At 40.3% G+C, this 23,237-nt stretch overlaps 1 protein-coding gene across 1 annotated transcript; it reads right to left on the bottom strand.

The window, feature by feature from the left end:
• Window positions 1–662: 662 nt before the first annotated feature.
• On the bottom strand, window positions 663–13,598 carry MS4A7 (membrane spanning 4-domains A7). The gene is made up of 7 exons (XM_033121209.1): window positions 13,431–13,598; window positions 9,222–9,372; window positions 8,446–8,580; window positions 6,913–6,969; window positions 4,903–5,082; window positions 2,157–2,255; window positions 663–1,219 (listed from the first exon to the last, which is right to left on the bottom strand). The coding sequence occupies exons 2-7, from the start codon at window positions 9,354–9,356 to the stop codon at window positions 1,082–1,084; spliced, it is 744 nt and encodes a 247-aa protein (XP_032977100.1). The 5' UTR covers window positions 9,357–9,372; window positions 13,431–13,598; the 3' UTR covers window positions 663–1,081.
• Between the last annotated feature and the right edge of the window lie 9,639 nt (window positions 13,599–23,237).

The raw sequence follows: 23,237 nt of genomic DNA on the forward strand, positions 1-23,237 counted from the left end.
GTATTTCCCGATCACATAGAAAAAGAGAGCATGTCATCTATGCACAGCACCAGCATCCAGATCAAGGAAAAGAACGTCTCCAGGAACCCGTAGACCCTCTGGGTCCCCAACCCATTACTCCCCCCAAAGGTGACCATGCTCCTGAGTCTAACAGTGTATATTGTGCTTGTCTTTAAACTTTATATACGTGGAATCATATAGTATGTACTCTTTTATACATGGATTTCCCCCCTTGAACGTTATGTTTATGGGATTTATCTACGTGGGTGCACATTGTAGTTTGTCTACACACAGTGCTGTATAGTTTTCCATTGTCTGAATATACCACAATTTTTATTTGTCTCTTTTGTTTATTTGGATAGTTTTCTTTTAGGGGCCATTCTGTGTATAGCTTCTACGACCATGTTTATGTGTCATTTGGAAAACAGACGTGTGCATTTATTTCTGTTGCACATTCCCTTCTGGGAAATATTAGGAATCTCTTTACTGGGTAGATCATGTCATGTACTCCAATACAGTAATAAAGTTGATATTATTTCTATATGTCTGATTTCTTATCTGATCTAGAACTTAGATAGGAGAAAGCATTGTGATTAATTACAATCTTTGAATCCAGATATTTAAGAATAAAGTCATTAAATGAGACAGAACATTGAGCCGTATTAAATTGACAGAAATTTAATTCATTCAGTTGACAGGAATGGAACCCTATATTTTTAAAGTGTTTTTGATTAAACTGTTCTTGCAATCCTAATATCTTAGAGTTAAGCAATATGTGTGTGAAAATAATACAGAAATGAGGTCTGCACGGTGACAGGACTTAGCCAATTCACACCAGCACGAGAGGGCACATTTTCTCTTCTTATTTATCGATAGATGAATCACTTTCTGTTCAGTTTACCCAAAGAAATTTATAAAGTTTAATGGCCATTTTGGGAGACTAGCTCATAAAATTCTAACTGGGCTTTTGGGAAATTATTTTCATGAGCAATAAAATTACTCAGACTGACCCAGTACAAAACAAAAGCTATTTTTCAAAAGTGTCTTTCAGTGTTTAAAGTAGCTGAAATTTCAAGACAGTCTAATAACACTTAACCATGAGCACTGGGCTTTCTCCTCCTTTTTCTTCTACAGCCAAGTGTCGTTCATATTCATGACCTTGAAGAATCTTTTTGACATGTTCAATAAGATCTTGTGACTGAAGCAAGGAAAATGTACTCTAGAAAAGATAAAATTAGTTAATAGCTTTTTAACTCTGATTTTGGAAGCCTTTTTGATACATATTTATAATGCATTTCCCCCAAAATGTTGTGCAGTGGTAGCTCTTCCAACTTTACTATAACATATAATTGCATCAATATTAGCTCAAATGCCATTCTCTAATCTGCTAATTATGTTACCAAGATCATAATTGAATCATAATTTTTCAGTGCCTTAACAATTTTCCTTCTTTACTACCATAGCTGTTAGAGCAAAGAAATGTATTTTAAAATTGTAATGTCAAGACCCAAGAGGAAGTAAGGAAGAACATGGGAAAGTATAAACAGAACAGAGATGCCCTGGTAAAATCTCATCACATTAGCAAGGGAACTGGGCTATGGAGACTCCTTAGGGAGGCAGGTGGCCATTCATGACAAGAGTGAGGTGATGCAAGTTCTCATTCTCAGCCCGTTAGTCTGTATCATTCATTCTCTATGTGATTTTACCCAAGTCTTGGTTCTTTTATCAGGGCCTGAGCCAGGTGATTTCTAAAGCCATCTAGCTTCATGTTAAGCAATCATCTAATTGGTTTGCTGCCCAGAGGGCACCACCTGATCTCAGATGACCATAGTGTCATGATGAGGGAGCCCATTAATTGCACTCTTTTCTCAATAGTCAATAATATTGCGATATGTTTGCACGATGCCAGATGATTACTAGAATTAGTGGGGTGATCGATCACATTGCAAGGTACAAAAATGTTGAATCATTATATTGTACACCTGAAAACTAATATAACATATACTGTTATATACCAGCTGTACTTAAATTTTAAAAAAAGTTTTAAAGCTGATTTCCACATGTATCTCATGACCAATAATTGATTCCACTTTTTAGACCTGGCTCATCATAGCTCATGACCCAGCAGGTATCATGTGACATGTCAGAGTACTCACAGGGTTGTTGGAATAGACCTGTTTCCACCAAAAGACAGAAGCGTATGCAACTATTAAGAGCTCCAGCACAGTAAAGGTAAGCATCACCACCAGCACACCCTGCAAATCAGGACAAAGATGATTGGTGCCACAAACTAGCGCTGTACCTGACTGAAAAGAGACTGGGGGATGAAGGCTCTAGCAGTGGAGAGAATAGGGACAGAGAAAATTGTTTAATTCCCTTTTCTACTTCTTTTTTGGATTTCTTACCAGAAGAAGGGACATAAGCAGCGAGAGTTTCATCTCAGAATCATATCCTGCATTCTGAGATAAGAGTAATCCTTCATTTATCTCTAGTGGTTTTTGTTATTTTCTTTTTTCCTTTGGTGCTTTTTATTGTCATGATATTTCTAGGTGTGGATTTGTTTGTATTTCTCTTGCAATGGTCTCAGTGCATTCCTTCAGTTTGAAATCTTATGTCTTTTTTGAATTATGAAAAATTTTCAGATTTTTTTCTCTTTGCACACTCGCTCTCTCCCATGTTGTTCCAAGATTTGTGTTGAACCTCTTCACGTCACTGTATCTTCCATGTCTTTTAACTTCTCATTCATATGTTCCAAATTTTCATCTTAGTGTGTTGTGTTCTGTGTGATTTCATCAGACCTACATTTCATTTCACTATTTCTTTGGATATGTTGAATCTGCTATTTAACTGGTATGCTAAGTTTTTAATGTCAAGGATTATAATTTTCGTTTCTAATCATATTTTTAGTTCTTTTTCAAACACACTTGTTCTTTTTTCTTACTGTCATGTTCTTTCATTTTGGTGTCTATTTCTTTTTTATGTCTTTAATCATTTAAAATATATTTTCACTATAGCCTTTTTCAAATTATTATATAATCTCTAATTCTTGGGCAACTGATTTTCGTGTTTGCTCCATTTGCTGCTGCTCCCCATATTTTATGTTTTACAAAATATTTTTATTCTTAGATAATTGTAGTATGTGGGTGGTTATGAGGGGGTTCTTTGATATGTAGGAGACTCACAAGTTGGGTTTATGGCGGTCTCCCTCAATGGTAATTTTAGGTTTGATTTTGATAGAACCTTAGGAGTTTCACAGATCTAGGAACAGGTTTTAAATTAATTCTTTTATTTGAGAATCTTCTATTTTATACGTAATTTTGGATTTGGTAACCCTACCTGCAGAAGGTTTGGTGAGGTGATCCTAGAAATCTTTATGGCAGAGGTTCTTGAAGCTTATTGGGACATTGGGCAGAGTTTCCTTGCCTTATTTTCAAAAATAGTATAAATATTCATTTTCAGCTTCTAACATTTTTGAAGAGTACTCAGTGTGAGCTCCCTACTTCCTGCGGAGACTTCAATTCCACCATAGGCTGTAAAACTCCATGATTCCAGCCTCTCATACTTGTGTTCCTATCCAGGCCTCCTTGGTTTTCTGATCTCAGCAATTTTTTTGGTTACCTGGATTTAGGATTTTTCTTAGCTTCTGGAATGTAAGATGTTTTTTCTTCCTTGATTTATTTCTTCCTTCCATGCTCCCTTCTTTTTTTTTTCCAACTTTGGATATATATTTTTAATATTTTTTAATTTGTTACTTTTGCCCAGCTCATCTTTGTGTTAATAAGAAAAAATGAACCTTTGGAGTCCACTTAGTCTGCCATGGTGTAACTCCTCTGATGTTATAGGAAGTTCCCTTTGGCTCCAGTTATCTGAGAGTGGGAGGAGAGTTTGACATATTGAGATTTATTTTCATTAAATTAAGCCCCCACTATCCCAGTGGGGAAAATGCCTCTCCCACCCTCATTGCTTTGCCTGATGTCTGCCCTGTACCAGGGTTATCCTATCTCCTGGGCTTCTTCATGCTGGTTTCCTACCAGATGGTTCTCTGTGCTCTTCTACTTCCTCAAGCTCCTGGATCAAAGGGGTTGCTTTTGACAACCTCTGGGTCACATGGGCTGACCCATGGAAGATGGAGTCCAGAAACTTGTGCACATTCTCTGTCATTCACGAGACAGATAGATCTGAAAGATTGAGAGATATTGCTTTTGCTCCCCAACTCCTACTAGAAGTCACAAAAGAAGAAATCTTTCTCCTTAAGGAGCCAGAGTTTATGGTTTTAAAACTACTAGACTGTATATAGAGGATTGGCTCAGCCAGGATTATCACCATCAATGGGTGGCGACCAAAAAGTTTGGGGGAAAGAGGACAATAAAATGCTGCCCAGAAATGCTGGCATTTCTGCTGGGAGTGGAACCATTGGATTATCTCCCATCCTCCTCTCATGCTCTGCCAGCCCTGCTGGACTAAAGTATAATAATTATGCTTGGACTTCAGGTTCAAGTTCTGTACTAACTTAATGCAGGACACAATAATCCCAAATCAAATGAAATTCAAATAAAAATGGATATTTCTGTCTGTGTTGAGGGGGGAAAAATGCTTGTTCAACAAAGGGGTCAGTTTGAGAGATAAACCTATTGAGAATGAATTTGTATTATTTCAGAAAGACTACTGAAAGGGTGGCCTACCCACATTCCTTCTCGATTTCCTTTTTTTGACTTTGCACGATGCATCCCCCCGTATTATGCAGTCTGCTGACAGAACTCTTTCAACTGTAATGCTTTTTTTTCCTTCTGTCTGCCTCCAGGTAGTCCAACCAACAGGGATAAGGACTACTGAAAAAGCAAGATTCTGCCAAGGGAAGACAGAGAGTTCACATGACAGGATATTCAATCTGAAAGTACTTACTATTAGACTAACACGGGTCAGGAGACAGTCCTTGACTTCATGTATTGAAGATAGATGCTCCTTTTCTGAGTCACACAGCTGAGTGGCAGTCCCCAGGGCCACCAGGCTGGCAGTGAGAAGGAAGAGGCCTGCTCCAGCAGCAACAAAACTCACTGCACTTGAGGACAGACTACTTATGGCCTGGAAGAGAAATTCTGCTCTGGGATCTCATCACAGAAGTCGCATGTCATTCTGTTATCCCTCCGTCCCTTGCACTGCAGTGGGACTCCCCTGGATCTGTTTCCCCTCTAATCTGCGTACTACTAAGGGACACAGACTGTGTTTCCTTCATCTCTGTATCCCTCCTCATGATCTATTTATCACCTGCTGTAATTAGTAACTCTTTGTTGAATGGGAGAATCTATGAATAATTCCTGCTTAGGGAAGGGGGTTCTGGCTCCTTACTCTCTGCAACACCAAAGGCAGAGGTGGTATTGCTCAGGCCACTGCCAGCATCTCCCTTGACTTCCTCAGCAGCCTTAGAATCCTTCTGTTGCTTTAAGGGCTTCTGGAATATGGCTTTTGGTCCCTCCTGGGAAGACCAGTTTATGGCTTCTCCTTTCATAAAGAAGCAGCTTCAGAGAAAAGGCAGAAGCAAACTGGAGAAGTTGGAAAACCTCCTACTGGTAGATCAGGCCTATGAGAACCACGTTCGCCACAGTCTCCCCTGGGTCATAGTCTACCTTTTCGGGAAAAGGGCTCACGCAGGATATGATTCCTCTGCAATGACACTGGTGCACCCACTCTGTGCCAGGTTCTCAGCACACGGTCTTTTCTGTTTGAGCATCACTGTAGAAGACTGTGTGTTGGGAAGGATGGTTGTCCTACCCTCTTCTCCCTTGGCCTGGAAGCTATATGGCTTTAAGAACTGTCTCCAAAGGAAGAACAGAGTGAATGGGCACATCTTTGCCCAGAGCTGTCATGTGGACTATGAGCCCACATTTTGTCCTATGTCCCACATGTGGAGCCCACATTGTGCCAGGTCATCCCAAGGATATTTGTCCCTTTCTGTGTATTCAAGGCACTTGGAGAGCCAGCTCTGAGATCCATATGTTCATTTTCTACATTTTGTAAATAGGAAAACTGAAGCCCAGAGAAGGAAGGAATTTTTTCAGGCTCACAGATGAGTCAGTGACAGAGCTGAAGCAGGAGCGTAAGTGTCCTGATTCCAAATCCAGAATTTGGACTTCATTCAATGGTGTGAACTCTTCAAAGCCCTGTCTACTGGCTGTGGGGTTTCGACTCTGGCTTCGAGAATCAGAAGCACATACCAGCCTCATACAACATCTTATGTGCCCTCATCCACGGCAAACCAGACCCCGGATCTTCCTGAGTCAGGATGTGGTTTTTCCCTAAGTCATCTCTGCGGGTGTGTGGCAGGGGACAGGGAAAGGTTGCTATGCACAGAATCAAAGACCTCAGCTGCTTCCACCCTCCCCACCCACCCCTCAACTCTTGATCTTTGTCAGGAAAGTGGCTACAGTCTGCTAATTCCTTGTTCTTGAAGGGGTAGAGGAGATGGCCACAGGATCTAAGCCTGCACACCTCTGCCTCTGATCTTGACATTTAGGGAAATCAACTCATCATGAGGCAGGTTTTATAGGAAAAAGATCTTGGCAGCTCTAGCTGGGATGGTTGTCTACCCTATTCAGAGCCAACATAACAAGTTGTGAAGAGTCCATGGTATATTTAAAAGTTTCCACTGTTTAAGCAACTGAGGAAAACATTCTACAAGCTTGGAATATGATCCAGGAGCACCATTTTTTAGGGGAAAGAGCACTGGTCTAAAAAGCAGGGAACTTGGGCTTTACTCCTAGTTCTGCCAGTGGACTAGCAGGCAGAACTTGGGCTCTCTCACTTGCTCTGAGTCTTATTTCCATAAATTGTCAAATGGAGATTTTTGAACTGGAAGAATTAACTCTGAAGTTCCTCTTATCCAACCAGCTGAGGTTTGATGGTTCTTATACTTACAAAGGGCTTAGTTGATTTTTTCCCAGAGATAATTGAGAGGTATCCCGTAATGGCAAACTGCTCAGGAAAGAGAGAAACAATCAGTTCAGTTTTTATGAAAATGTGTCAATCACTCAATCAGTAAGGTAAAACTTTTAGGGAGATAACAGTGTAGGAATAGCATGGGGCCATCCTGATAGAGAAGCCTGATTTCTGCCTTCAAGATGCTTACACTGACCTGGAACAATAGGCAGATGCACAAGGGCCTGCCTGAATCTACGTCAGTGAAAATCACTATGAGCTGAGGAGGCCTGGAGAGGACGTGTACACGGAGGGAGGAGAGCATTATGAATTACAAGGTTGAAAGGAAGGAGGTTGAGAAAGACCAATGACTTGAAGGGATAGAAAGATGAGAGCAGCCCACAGAAGCACTGAGGAAAGGGGATCTGAGGGTGCCAGTTGCAGAAACACCTAGATTTCAAGCCATCGGTGTAGGTGGCCTGAGTTAGACTGGAAGATGAGGAAAGTAAGAAGTACAGGGTCAGATGTGAAGAGTCTTGTATCATAAAGCCCAGAAGTCAGTATTTGATCTTAGTGGTGTTAAGGACCAGCTGGTAGAAGGAGGGTGTTCTGAGCTGAAACCTTGGTTAAGCTGTGGCTTAGGGGTTGGGTAGTCACAGACAGAGAGGGTCCAGCTAATTCTAGCTCTAAGAGAATGTGGGAGCCACAACTACTGAATAGATAGAGAAATCCAGGACCAATTGTGTTTTGGGGGCAGGAGCAGGGCCTTCTTGCATCACTACGTAGTTTGTGTCCACGTAATGACTGTATTCATACAGAGGTGATGCCTGGGCAAAAAGGCATCTGCCCAGAATGTGTGCCTTTGTTTCCTCTGTACAGGATACTACATATAATAGAAAAAAAGTGGCTCTTTGTGGGAGGATGACTAGGCCCTGAGTACTGTCCAAAGAAAGGGGTTCACTGGGCCCTCCTTTATGAGGCATTCAATAGAAGGCTGCAAAAAAAGCTTTCCAACTGCTCAGGATTGCCTCTGAACACATAGCAAGAGGGCCCCTGACTCCCATGAATTCTACTATTGCTAGTTGAATTCTCTGCAAACCTGTGGCATCTACCAGTGGTGCTCATTTTATTTTTAAAATGACTGCTTCCACTTTCTACCTGACAGGTGGATTATTCTTAAAATGGAGGGAATCCAATGGCCCAAAGAAAGATGTGACAAATCTTCCACTTTTCCAGAGGTGTGCTGTAAAACCAGGTAAAAAAAATGCTGTACTGTAAGCCCATTTTATTACCCTCTTGCTTCCTGCCCGAACCATTCACTCCCTGGGATGCTCACACAAGAAGGCACATTAAACCCTTCTCTGAGCTTCCTAAATTGTAGAGATAAGATGTGGGATGATAACAGAGAAAAAGTTGGAGACCTTACCCTTCTTCTCTTGTCTCCCCACCTCTTGGGATTTAGTTACTCCATGGCTTAGCACGCTGTTAGTATTTATGAAGCATATCCCCTCTTAGAGACCCCACTCTACTCACACACAGAGCTCCTACAAACGGGTACCCGGACATCAAAATGGTGGAAACTGATGGGTTGAAGTGAGAAGAGTAAGGAGCAAAAACCAAAACAATCCCCAAGCTTGAAATCATCAGGCAACACAGGATCTGGACAGTCTACAAGAGACAAGAGGGGAAATTCTAGAATACACTTATATTTTATCACAGATGAAAGTGATATTTGAATTATGTCGAGTATTAAAATGTTAAAATTTGTCATACTAAAAAGGAAAAAAAAGTGTTATAAGGAGCCAATAGGCATTCTCGACGAGAAATTCATGTGTAGTTAACTGGAAATGAGTAGGATTTGGGTCTCAAAGGGCGATACTCAGAACCTGGATCTGAAGAATGATGACCTAGGACACTGGGGCGTCTCACAGTTACTCAGATGAATAGGGAGAGAATGTATAGTCCGGAATGTCTCTTCTCAAAATGTTTAAGAAATGAGCTCAAAAGAAGATGATCTAATTTAACCATATTGAGTAAAATCATATGGTTAAATCCAAAATCTCTAATTACAAGAGACTTTATTGTCTAGATTTCAGGTGGAAAAGATATAGTGGTTTTAGTTAGCTTACATAAACGCCCGAGGAGCATACAGGCTTCCCATAAAACCCCATTTCATGTCCCAATTAGCCTGGAATCAGATCAGGAAAAAAAAAAAGAAAAGGAAGAATCTCCTAAATCCCCTGTGGATCTTAGTTGAGATACATTTGCAGTATTTCCCCGGTGTCTTCCTTATAATGAAGTGGACTTACTCCAAGAATGGTGGCTTCATTCTGCAGTTCATCTTCTTTTTGGTCGATGTGTCCAGGTTTCTCTTTTGGGGGGATAATGATGCCCTTTGGAGTAGAGGACTGAAAGGCTTTCTTGGTCTTGGGCTGTGATAACATGATGCTGATAATGCTGGAAGAGGCAGTGAACTCAGTTAGGACCCGAGGTTTGACTTGATGATATGAAACTCCCAGGAAACAGACTTTGCAGGAACTTAAGCTTTTTCTCCATTGTCCAAGGCATGACCTGTACTTCAGGAACACAAGTGAGTATGGGGAGCCATGGAGGCATTGGAAAGCTTCCATTGTAAACAGGAAGCGTGTTACTGGGAGAAAACCGTAAACATTTGGAAGAGTCACACAACTGAGAGGTGAACAATTCACATAGAACATTCTTTGCAACCTTGAGTGTATCCACCTCACTCTCTCCAACAACCCCTACTTCCAGCTTCTTTTCCTTACCTCTATTCCTCTGCTTTACCTGTGGGATATTCCCAAACCACATCTCCCAGTACGGGTTGCACTTGTATGTTGCATCTACCCTGCTCAGTCTTCCATCGCAGTCTTATTTTCTTTCCATTAAGATGCCATCGGACTCTTGTGAGGAGTTGAATGAAGGGACGCCCATGAGTGCCCTTTGGTGCCCTTTGTGCCTCTAAGGTCTTGATCAGATACCCCATAATACTCAGTAAGACACTAGTGACCACTCTCCTATTTCTACAATTACACCTATGCCTTGGTCGAGTTTCTTATGTCTCTGGGCATCATCTTTAGTACCAGAGTTACCAAAAATAAAGTTCTCCTTGTCTAAGGAGTTAATTATCATTTTTTGGGGATTTTGGAATCTGGGCAGAAGTATGGATGAGGTTACATGAACAATGAGCAGACTAGTGTTGACACCAATTCCTTGCAGTAGAGTTGGGGCAAGGATGCCATGGATGGTTCTAGGTGCCTTCTGCTGAGCATTCTAGCACATCTTTAAACCCAGAGAAGTAGAAAAAGCATCAGGCTTGGAGATTTTCCAGGTTTCAAGAGCAAATAGTAGTTTTTGATAAAATGGTAATTGCTAATATTACTGAGCACCCACTGTGAGTCTGACACTCTGTTAAGAGCTTTGTGTGGAGTTTCACTTAATATACATAATGACTCTCAGAGATAGGTGCTATTGTTATTTGAATTCTGCAGATAAACATGATGCTTAGAGAGGTTAAATGGTTTGCACAAGATTGTATATCTAGCATGTACTGAAGGCAAGATTTGAACCCAGGCAGTCTAAGGCCAGAACTCTGCTATACCCTGTAGGTTTGGGCATGCCCAGCTAGCTACACATGATCCTCAGCTCTTGTATCCTTCTTCGCTGATAGCTGAAGCTCACAAGCTCCATGTTCACCCACAGGAACATTTCTGACCTTAGGGAATATGGGTTGATGATCTCTATCTCCAGAATTGTCCCCATATTCTGGTATCCTGGCTTCTGCCTTGCTCCTGTGGTTTAAAAGCCCAAATATGCCATGTAGACCCCTTCTTCTTTCTAGTCTTAATAACCAGTCTTTCAAGTTTCATCTGTATTGTCACATATTGCAAGATTTCCTTATTTTTTTTTTTAAGGTTGACCTGGAGGACATTATGCTAAGTGAAATAAGCCAGTCACAGAAGGACACCTACTGCATGATTTGACTTATATAAAGTATCTAAAATAAAAGGTGTGATCACAAAATACAGTGAATGTTTAAATAAAAAGAATTATTACAGTAAAAGACACATTGCCATTAATCCCCCTCAAAATACTCCTCTTCACTTTGAACACACTTATCCCATTGTTCTTGCCACTTTCTGAAGAAATTCTGGGAGTTGTCTTTCGTGTCTACTTCATTCTCCATCATGACGACATTCCGTGTCACACATTGCTTCTGGCATGGCAATTTCTGTCAAATAAAAACATTATGGTGTTTTTATTCACTGGATCTGACACTGTACAAATTCTGGCTCTTCCCCAAAGTCAATATGACCATGAAAGGAAAATGTTTTGAATTGATTCAAGACACTGAGGCAGCCATGACAGCGCATCTAAAGACACTCACAAAAGAGGACTTCCAGAACTGCTTCAGAAAGTGGCAAGAACAATGGGATAAGTGTGTTCAAAGCGACGGGGAGTATTTTGAGGGGGATTAATGGCAATGTGTCTTTTACTGTAATAAATTTTTTTTTTATCATAAGCATTCACCATATGTTGTAATCACACCTCCTGGTCAAACTCACAGAAGCAAAGACTAGAATGGCGGTTCCAGCATCTGTGGGAGGGAGAAATGGAGAGTTGCGATACACATATAACATTTCAATTATGCAAGATAAATTCTAGAGATCTGCTGTACAACATTGTGCCTATAGATAACAATACTGCTTTGTACATTTAAAAGTTGTTGAGAGGGTAGATTTCATGGTAAGTGTTCTTACCAAATAAAACAGTTAAAAAAATAAAATTGGCAAGAAAGGAAAAAAAATTGACCCCTAACTTAAGGAAAAAGACAACAACAAGAACCTCTGTAGCTCTGGATTCCTTTCTGTATTTTTTAGTTCTCATACCCAAGGACTAAAGGATGTGCTTGATTGCTTGATTCTAAGTCTTAAGCTACAACCTGGAAGCCTAGCTGGTTTAGTGCTTCTAGCTTAGTGCACTCTCAGATACCATGTACACTTATTTTATTTAATTTATTTTTTGTCTGTTTTGTTTAAAAAAGCTCATAGCATAGCAAATAAATAAAAAAGGAAATAAAATTTGAAGAAGAAAACAAAAAAGTTCTTTAAATCTCAACTACCACACAATAACTACTGTTTCTTACATATCTGTTACTTTCTCTTTTCTTTCCTCTCTCATTTTGTCTCTCTCCTCTTTCTTAATACATATTTGCAAACGTTCATAATTCTACATAAGCAGGATCACTCTTTCCATGCCATTCACAAATCTTTTTTGCACTCAACATTATTCTGTGGCCATCTTTGACACTGATGAATACAGATGATAAAAATCCTAAATTTAAAAGCCAAATGGTAAATTCTGACACATGCTACAACATGATGAACCTTGAAGACGATATGCTAAGGAACATAAGCCAGTCACAGAAAGATAAATACTGTATGACTGTACTTCTGTGAGGCACACAGAGTACTCAAATCATAGAGGCAAAAAGTAGGATGATGGTTACCAGGGGGTTGGGAGGACAGGGGAACGTGGAGTTATTGTTTAGTGGGCATAGAGTTTCGGTTTGGGAGGATGAAAGTGTTTTGGAGTTCAGTCATAGCGATGGTTGCACACGATTGTAAATGTACTAAATGCCACTGAACTGGGCACTTACAAATGGTTAAAATGCTAAATTTTGTGTTATATGTATTTTACCACAATAAAAAAAAACAAACAGTATATCCATATGAACAGATGTTTCAAGAGTCACTTCCCAAGTCACATATTCTATTTTTTTCACCATTAAGAATGTTATCATGAACATTTTTGCAACTTTGTGGTGCCTCACCCAGTGAATTATGTCCTCAGAGTAACGTTTAGTAGTGGATTTACTGAGTTGAAGGCTATGATACTTGAATTTTGACACATAGTGCTACTTTTTAGGAGAAATTCTATATAGCCACGCTTCTTTATAACTTCACATGAAGTCCCGAGACTCATGCCATCATGGCCAAACTCCACAGTCTAAGAAGGATTCTTTGTCCTTCCACCTTCACCAAGTGGAGACAAACTTGGGGTGGCCCCAACTTTTCATGACAGTTCTAAAATCCCCACTTTGAAGGCAAATCATAGCTTGGAGGACAACGGCTGTGACACAGCAATTGTCTCTATTATGGAATTAGAACGGAGCAGTGGGGTCCTGACGCAGGATTCAATCTAATTGCAACAGTATTTGCTGAGAGCATATTTTGTGTAAGACCAAGTGAACACCAGGAAATGCAGAGAACTGTAGAGAATCACCACCTAAAATCGTGAAAGAACCTAAGGATCATTCCAGCAATGCTCTTTTTGCAAAGCAAGTCAATGGAGGTCCGAAGAGGGAATTGACTCACCAATCCAAACAGGTGGTCAGCAGCAGAGACAGGGTGAAAATCTGATTCCTGGCCTGTCTGTTCAGAAAACAGTAATCACCCCCCCCAAAAAAATTCATGATCCAAAGCAAAGGGCCTACCTGTTTCCTGCAGCCCAGTCCTGTGTGTTGTGGCTGGTGAGCCAGCTCACCACTGGGTAGCTCTCAGCCAGAACCTGCTTACTGGTGGTTCCTGTCAGACGATCTTGCTGTTTTGCTCTCCAAACTCTGAGACTTCCTGTCTCCTCAGAGTAGTATTTATGATTACACAAGATATGAGTCTTGCTGTACTTGTACACCATTGATATATAAACAGTAACCTCTGCTTCCTCTTTCTAAATTTCAAGGTCTGGAAAATGACACGAATTAGAAGTAGCACACAAGAAAAAGAGCTTGTCAAGACTAGTGAGTTGTAGGGTCCCATTTAGTAATTCCTGTATTCCCGTAAGTAATTCTACCAGTTCCTTTTAGCCTGAATTTTCTTATCTACTAAATAGGATGGGTAATAATAATTCCACTATATGGCTTTTGGGAGAATTAAAGAGAAAGGATGCAAAGGGCTTATAAAAAGTAGGCACTCTTGCTCGCTCAGCAGCACATATACTAAAACGTAGGCACTCGGTAACTAGCGGTAATAATGATGTTAATTTTGAATTTGGGAGAATTTGTTTGTTTTCCCATTTCCCAGGCTCTTGGCAAACCGAGAGCAACCTGTGAGAACTCTCAGCCCAATAGGTATTTCCTTTGGGTGCCTCTTCATTCTCTGTCTCTGGCTTTATATCTTCCTAACTTCATGCTCAGGGGAAGTTTAGGTACATTTTGGGAAGGACGTCAGTGGATTAGAGTCAAAGGCAGAGCCATCAGGGCTGCAAACAAGCTCATATTCTGGGAAGGGTGGGGTGTTGAGGGGACATTGTTGCTACTTTCACATTCTTTTTAAAGATGCTTATGGAACAGCCTTTGCTCAGAAGGGCTGGGGGGTTAAAATGTCTCTGGGAAGTGGAACCTGTAGCAAAAGCTGGCAGCATGACCTGCTCCATACTTTCTCAATTTCCTGAAGGCTGGCAAGGCTATCCTCTCGAGAGAGGAGCAAATCTAAGCCAGGGGGTTTAAGAAACTCATAAAATGCTTGGAGAGAATTTTAGTCCCATCTTTTTCCTCTCCAAATGAGGTGATATTGCTGAATGAAACTACCACGGATGACACATCAAGTCAGTGGAAGAGATGGGACTAGAATCCAAGTCTCTTTGCAGCTAGGCTGACGCCACAGCAACAGTTTCTACCATTTTTTCATCTTCAGCCCCATGACCCACATCATCTTCATCTAAGAAAACCCTCACAGCCCAGACCTTCCTCTGGGTCTGTGACCTGCTTTGAACAAAGTACCAAAGAAGAACCTTGGTCATTTGTGTTTGTCTCACACCTCTCCTGAATCTGTGGGAGAAGGAATCTGTGGGGAAATCAGTTAAATTTCCAGTCAGTTTTTCACAGGTAAAATGATAATAAAATGTTCTCCCTGAAAAGTCTTGCACCCCCTGGCACCATGCATAGTTATTACAATATTATTGACTATATTCCTTATGGGGTACTTTGTATCCCCATGACTGTAACTGCTAATTTGTACCTCTTAATCCATTCAACTTTTCATCCAGTCTCCCAAACACCTTCCATCTGGCAGCCATCAGTTTTTTCACTGTATCTATGAGTTTGTTTCTGTTTTGTTTGTTCATTTATTTTATTTTTTGGAACCCACATATAAGTAAAATCATATGGTATTTGTCTTTCTCTGTCTAATTTATTTCACTTAGAATAATATCCTCTAGGTTCCATCCATGTTGTTGCAAATGGTAAGATTTCATTCTTTTTTATGGCTGAGTAATATTTCATTATATATATCACATCTTTCTTATCCATTCATCTTTGGAGGACTTAACATTTAAATGTTAATGAATCCATTCATTTACATTTAAAGTAATTATTGATAGGTATGTAGTTGTTGCCATTTTATTAATTGCTTTCTGATTTTGTAGTTCTCTGTTCCTTTCTTATTCTCCTGCTCTCTTCTTTTATAAGTTGATGACTTTCTGTAGTGTTGTGTTGGGTTCCTTTCTCTTTATTTCTTGTGTATGTCTTGTAGATTTTTGAGTTTGTGGTTACCATGTGTTTCATGTACAACAAGCTATGTTATAGTAGTCTATTTTAAGTTGATGATCAATAATTTGAACACATTCTAAAATCAGTACTATTTTTATGTATTCCCTCCACATTTGCTTTTGTCATTATACTTTACTTCTTTTATGTATGTGTATGCTTGTGTGTATCCCTTAATTTACTGTTGTAATTACACATAATCTTCCTACTTTTGCCTTTTAACCTTTGTAAAAGTTTTAGAGTTGGTTGAGCCACTGCTTTTATTCTGTATTTGCCTTTGTCAATAAGATTTTATTTTTCTTTATGATAATTTTGTATTCATATTTTTGTTTTTTTTCTTCTTCTTCTTAACGAAGTTCCTTTAACATTTCTTGTAATACTAGTTTGGTGGTGATGAACAAATTAAGAAATACAGGTGCCATTTTCTACAATTCTGGCATAGTAACAACAAAAATTTTTGTAATGCATAGCAGCAATTCTTCAAGCATTCTATGTATTTTGAAGGAGAAATAGGTTGCAGGGCTTTTGGAAGAAGAGGTTATCATCAGCTGGTTGGGAAAGGCTTCTAAGAAGTAGGTCACAAGAGAAATGCCAGACAAATAACCATCAAAGTGGAATTACTTATAAAATGACTGAAGGAAGCAGAAGAGGAATAACCCAGAGGTGAAGAGGTAGATGGAGATAGGAATATTGGGGTAGGTATTTGAAGATTGACAGCTTACTTAAAGCTGAAACTGTGAGTCTGATCACAGAGATGGTGACGTTATAATACTAATGTTATTTAAAATGAGGACACAGCATAGCTCACTGGGTGATGCTGCAAATCTTTCTGCATTATCAGATGGAAGGCAAAAGCATATATACTAAAGCTAAACTGCTTAATTTCATGCTGCCCTTTATATAAAACTGTTTTACTGTTTATGGTCTGAAAATAAGAACAAAGAAGATTCTAGAGAATCTATGCATGTATTGAGCAGATGTGATTTGCTTGTTTTATAATACACCTCCTTTGAAAAATTAGTAGTTGACACGTTTGTATCTCATTTATTCAGTTATAAAAATAAAGATTTTTTTCCCCTAAAAACATGAATACAACTTGCATCAAGTGAGGCAAAAACTTTGCTGTCTAGGTTACCAGTTCTATCCTCTTTATATTCTCAATAATCTTCTTGAAAAAAATATTAATTTTAACATATTACATATGAGGTCAGACAATTAAGTTTGCAAACTCATCCTAGAAAAAGTGCTATCTACCTCACTGCTGAATATCACTGTGGTCACCTTTGAAAAACTCCCCTTGGGAAACTATGCACCAACGCCAGTGCCTAGTCCACCCTACAAAGCAATTTTGGAACTGTTTTTCTGGAATGGCCATCAGAGCTGTCATCATGTCCTGAATGTCATCAAAATGTCTTCCTTTCAATGTTTCCTTTATCTTCGGGTAAAGAAAGAAGTCATTAGGGGCCAGATCAGGTGAGTAGGGAGGGTGTTCTAATACAGTTATTTGTTTACTGGCTAAAAACTCCCTCACAGACAGTGCTGTGTGAGCTGGTGCATTGTCGTGATGCACGAGCCATGAGTTGTTGGCGAAAAATTCAGGTCGTCTTTTTCATGCAGCCCTTTCAGCACTTCCAAATAGTAAACTTGGTTAACTGTTTGTCCAATTGGTACAAATTCATAGCGAATAAACCTTCTGATATCAAAAAAGGTTAGGAACATCATTGCAACAAGTTCACGAACTTAATAGTCAGACCTCATATACAGAGGTTGCCAAAAAAATGTACCATCATTCTGCAAATCTTAATAAATTTAGGAGGATTTCATATTTCATCTGTGGGGACAGAGCCAGGACTGCAGTTTCCAGGCTCTCAGCCTTACGTGGAAGGTGCTCACTCGGGTAGTAAATGGCCATCAACTGTGATTGCATGGCCATCAGCTGTGGCTAGTTGGCCGTCAGCTGTAACCAGTGAGCCATTGGCCACTAATATAACTGCCGTGGCTACGCTAGCAAAAATGGGGGCTAGCAAGAAGATGGTGGCTGAGCCTGCAAGTGGAGCGAACAGTGTGGTTCCTGTTTCCTGTTTCTCCAACCCAGCCGCCAGCGAGAATATAGTGGTATGACTCCCCTACCTATGGCTCCGTGGATGTTCCTTTTCGGCCTCACCATGTCCTGAGTTCTTATGTGGGGAGCGGGACCAGAGACCCCGCAGGCCGCCCTGCACGACATCATCTTTAATCCCCCCCACACATGCACAGCCCCTCCCCTATATCAAATTTTAATGGCATTTTGAAAAAACAAAATTTGTTCACCAATTTTTCCCCCTATAATTTTGGCTAGCAATTAAGTTTGAGTGTAAAAGTTAAATATTTCTAGGAAATAAAACTGAGTGTTCTATCTCATTACAACTAATTCAACCCACTGAAGCTGATAAATGATTATAAACTTTGAACAATGGGACTTGATTTAAACAACTCATTTTTTCACCCAGAGTGCTAGTTTTCAGTCTTCAGCTTGCATAACCAGTTGAAACATCCTTTTTAACTGCTGGAAAACCCCTAACTTTCCCCCTCAGTGAATATTTACTGAATTTCCTCTCTGAGATATTTCCTTACTGGACACATATATAAACATATAAACTCAGCTTTATTTATTCATTTTTGGAAAGCTCTAGTGATATTTATTTTACTCTGACATGTGTCAAATCTTATATAATGGGATTAAAATCTTTTGAACATTCTGACTCAATACACGTGTGACTTGAGATTCTTAGTATTTGTCAAATTTTTTAAAAGTTATCTTATTGATATGAAATGGCATCTTCATTTTAAGTAAGTGATATTCAGACAAAATTCCTTCATGACTTAAGCAATTATAATCACATTAATTCTTATCATTAAATAGTCAACTAAGTTTAAACTTACAGATATTATTTATCTGAAATGTGATGATTTTTCATTTAAATCACATTTATTTGTCTTTACCTTTTATTGTAACAGATAATACTGCACAAAAATGTACAGTGATGAAATTTATTTTATTTTTAAATGAATGTATTTACGTAGAAACAGTGGGTTAGTTAAAATAAATAAATAATATTACAATTGGTTTACAGTTATGGTTTTTAATTACAGAATTTGGGGATAGAGCCCTTTTTGTAAGATAGAGCACTAAACACAATCCCGGTTCTCCTTTAAGGGGCATCACGTATTGTTAAGGAATTTAATAGCTCAATTTGTAAAGCATGAGTATAGCAGTATGGAGAACACAAAAATTATATAGCCCTTTTCCTCCTCTTTGGGTTTTTAAAGTCTTTGTTTCTTGTACTTGAATAACTGGGACTCACAGAATTCAAAGAAAACAACCTTACTGTTTCCCTACAACTGTCCTTTCCAAATGTTCTGGGGTGGGTGATGAAGAGGGCTGGGCCTAGTTCCTTTCAGCTTCTTATTTAAAATCTAAGATCAGTGAATGACAAGTTCTCCAGTCACTTCAGTAATTAAAATGTACAGTCTTACACAAGAATCAAAACTCAACTGTCATTTACAGTGAAAACTTCCTTTCCTCAGTTTGGGTCTGCTCTGGACAGGGTGCCTATTGTGGGAAGAAACAAGCTAGAAGGGATTTCTGATTCTTGCTGAGCCAAAGGTAGGAATGAGAAAAGCTGAGGGGCAGAAGATGAATTCCTTGATTCCTTTCCCAACTTGCTGTCAGGCTGGTAGGGGTTGAATGCACTGTGAGTCCATCAGTGGGATGGATCCATTGGCTCTGTTTCCCTCAGAATTCTAATGCACTCACTCAGATGGTTGCTCATGGTTCTTCCGTTGTCTCACCCCTGAGTGTCCTGTGAACATCTCTAGCCTCATTCTCTTCAAGATCTCCTTGCTTCCCGCTGGTGTCCTTTTGGAGCAAGCACTAAGACCACCCAGGTGGAGTCTCCTTCACATGGCTTACACTGAGAAGGACAGGCCATCCCAATACAACCTATTCTTCCTGCATCTCTGGAGCAGACAGACTCTAGCGTGGTTCTAATGATTCCTGCCTCCTGCCATTCATGTTCTTTGTGATTGCTTCTCGTGAGTATAGGCAAGACCTGTGGCTTGCTTTGACTCAGTAGAATATGGCAAAGGTGACAGGATGTATGTGGTTGCATGATTACATTGCAGAAGGTCATATCCTGTTTCCCCCAAAATAAGACCTAGCTGGACCATCAGGTCTACTGGGTCTTTTTGAGCAAAAATTAATATAAGACCCGGTATTATATTATATTATATTATATTAATATTAGATTATATCATATTATATATTTATAAGACCCAATCTTATATATTATAGTAAAATAACACTGGGGTATAATATAATAATATGATATAATATAGTACCGGATCTTATATTAATTTTTGCTCCAAAAGAATGCATTAGAGCTGATGGTCCAGCTAGGTCTTATTTTCGGGGAAACACAGTACCATCTGTCTCTCTTCCTTGCTTGCTAGGAGAAGCAGGTGGCTATATTAGGGGCCTCCATGTGGCAAGGAATTGTGGACAAGCTTTTAAGAATTGAGAGTGACCTCTAGCTAACAGCCTGCAAAGAACCCTCCAGACAACACCCAGCAATGGGGCCCTTTGTCCTACAACTGCTAGGCACGGGATTCTAACAACAGTGGAAGCTTGAAGTGTTTACAGTAGCTTCTGCCTTCCTTAGTCAAGACTCTGCCACTCCTGACTGTAGCCTTGTGAGATCCTGAAGCAAAGAAAGCAGGTAAGCCCGGCCCAGAGTCCCACCCCATAGACACACAAAATAATACGGGGTGTGTTGTGTTAAACCTCTAAAGTTGTGGCATTTGTTAGGTAGCAATAGATCAATACACGTACACTGGCATCAGAACCCAAAGCCCGAGCCGTAGCCTTTTTTGTTCCTCAGAGTGTTAGACTCCAGTCTACCGTCTTCCCCAAACTGTGGGATTGTACATTAAAATCTTGACATGGTCCCATTGCATTCTGTCTCTCTGAGTTTAGAGATGAGGGTAAATGCCCCTTGCTTTCTCCTGCGGGGGAGGAGGGGCAAAACCACACTTTGTTTTCGTCCAGCAAAGTCTCCAGTAAAGTTTTCAAGTGAAATTCTGTTTCTAATGAAATTCTCTTAGTTGGATCTCAGTCTAAATTTCTTTCATATGCTGGTTGAAAAAACCATTTTTTTGGCTCTTTTGTAATTTCTTCTTCTTGGCTCTTTGGTAATTTTTTGGCTCTTTTGTAACTCTTGGGGAACGGCATTTCATTTTGTAAACCGGGAGCAACTGTCATCTACTTGGCAGATCAAGATGGGTGGTGGGGAATGGTTCCTCCAGGTGCAGGCAGTAAGGGGAAGCATTGTCTGTAGAAACTTTAAAACAAAACTGCCATCTACCTTTATTACCCATGTGTACAGAAATGCTAAACATTAGTGATAATAAAATACTCATCAGGGAGGGGAGGATCTTTTATTGGTCTAAATTATAATCTAAAAATGGCCTGTTCCTGGGGGAGGTATTGTGGGGACAGAGCCAGGAGTGCAGTTTCCAGGCTCCGACCTCACATGGAAAAGTGCTCACTCGGGTAGTAAATGGCCATCAACTGTGATTGGATGGCCATCAGCTGTGGCTAGTTGGCCGTCAGCTGTAACCAGTGAACCATTGACCACTAATATAACTGCCATGGCTATGCTAGCAAAAATGGGGGCTAGCAAGAAGATGGTGGCTGAGCCTGCAAGAGTGGATTGCAGTTAGGATGGCGGGTTGCAGCTAGCAAGTGAGGTTGGTTGGCAGAGAGAAGTGGACGGCGGGTTGCGATAGTGTGGCTCCTGCCTCCTGTGTCTCCAACCCAGCCGCCAGTGAGAGTATAGTGATATGACTCCCCTACTTATGGCTCTGTGGGTGTTCCTTTTTGGCCTCACCATATCCTGTGTTCTTATGTGGGGAGCAGGACCAGAGACCCTGCGTGACTCCCGGCATGACAAGGTACTTCCAACTGCCCCGTGCTTGGCAGGACACTATGTTATCCATCCTCTTTGGGCCTCAGATGAAACTGAGTGGTCTCTGGTCTACTTGAGTTCTATTATGTCCAGATCGACAGCTTACTTTTTGGGTTTACAGTAGCTTCTGCCCTTCCTCAGGACACCTTGTTGCCATCTGCTGGGCAATTGTAAAAAGTACACAAATCTATGGTGGCACAAATGGAGCTTCTTAGATTTGTGTAGTGCTCCACCTGCACACTCATACGTGGTGGTACTTTGTGTGTGTGTGTGTGTGTGTGTGTGTGTGTGTATACGTGTGTACATACAACTGTGAGAAAGCAGATGGAACATTTAGTATTATCTAAAATGCAAAGAATTAAGATGCAATTTTCTACCATATATTGCTTTTCTTTTTGTTTGGCGTAGCAGGAGTGGTCCCAGAAAGTCACTTAGGTGGGCCTTGGGAGATGGGGGAACTAAAGGGGGTCAGGGCCCTTGGAAAAAATAAAGGAGTCAAGCTACAGAAGGGTGAACTAGCTTTATTGTCTAGGAAAACAAGGCAGGGAAAGATACAGGAAGAAAAGGAACCTCATGAGTACTGATGAAGTGACGCTGTGTTGAGCATTGTTTGATATATATTTTCCCATCCTATTAGCTTGGAGTGCTATTGTATTTTTAACTCTCCCTATTTTGCAGACAAACAGAGGAAGACACTGAGAAGTGAAAGAACTTGCCCCAAATCAAAGTTTTTGTGTTTCAGGGAAACAATGGAGAGGCATCTGGAAGGAAAGTGCGCAGGCATCTGGTCCAGTACAACCAAGTGAAAAAATGAGGCTCCCCTCCTAGCAGGAATTCTGGCTTCCCCTTATGGGTTCTTAAGCTGGCAGGTTCTTCTAGGCTGTGGAAAACTGATACTAAGCTGAAGAATCACATCAGAGGCTGTAACATTAATATTATTATTTTGCACTTGATCGTGTATTTTTGTCCTACCATGCTAGCACTCTCTTGGGTCACTACTCCACATAAACTGCCACTCACAATTGAGTCTCTCACTCAGCCAATATGTGTGAAGTGCCTGCCGTGGGCCAGTACTATGCTAGAGACTAGCGACACCTTATGAGTAAGATATTGTCCTTGTCCTTGAACATGGTATGTAGAGAGCATTGTGGGAGCACAAAGGTGTGAGGGGTCTGTTGAACAAGGGGAAGAACAGCCTTCATTGAACAGGTGACATTTAAAAGGTGCTTTCGAAGAAGAACAGGTGCTTGTGGCCCTGTGCATTCTAGGGAGGGGATCAGTGTGGGCAAGGCCAGGGCCGTGAAATGGTTTGGCCTGTTGGGCGACCTGGAAGCAGTTTGCTATGATTCTGTCACACACTGAAAAGTGAGAGAACCAACTGGGAGAGAGACAAGACCCTGGCTGCCCAGGGCTTTGAAGGCGTCCTGGAAGCATCGAGCAGCCACAGAGGAGTTAAGCAGAGTGGTAACAAGGTCCCATTTGTATTTACAAAGGTCCCTAGTACAGTAGGATGTGCAAAGGTAAAGAGAGGTAGACAGGTAAGAAAATGCAAAATAAAAGGACAAAGGATGCAATATTAATATCAGACAGCAAAAGTCTAAGGAAAATTCTTAAATATGACAAAGGTGCTCCTTTCTAATGACAATATATTGTCAGAAATCTTTATGACCAAATAACATAATGTACCAATAATAAAAAAGTTGCCTAGGAATATGAAAAACTGACGAAAACAATAGTCATGAGCATTTTTGCTCATG

This window comes from Rhinolophus ferrumequinum, chromosome 11 (genome assembly GCF_004115265.2).
Source record: "Rhinolophus ferrumequinum isolate MPI-CBG mRhiFer1 chromosome 11, mRhiFer1_v1.p, whole genome shotgun sequence".
In the NCBI taxonomy this organism is placed as follows: domain Eukaryota; kingdom Metazoa; phylum Chordata; class Mammalia; order Chiroptera; family Rhinolophidae; genus Rhinolophus; species Rhinolophus ferrumequinum.

Coding starts and splice junctions, on each gene's coding strand:
- MS4A7 (XM_033121209.1), bottom strand. CDS start 9,356: ATGTTATCACAGCCCAAGACCAAGAAAGCCTTTCAGTCCTCTACTCCA. Junction 6,970..8,445: donor CGTTTGTAGGAGCTCTGTGT/GTGAGTAGAGTG, acceptor TTTCCTGAGCAG/TTTGCCATTACGGGATACCT. Junction 1,220..2,156: donor AGGTCTATTCCAACAACCCT/GTGAGTACTCTG, acceptor TATCTTTTCTAG/AGTACATTTTCCTTGCTTCA.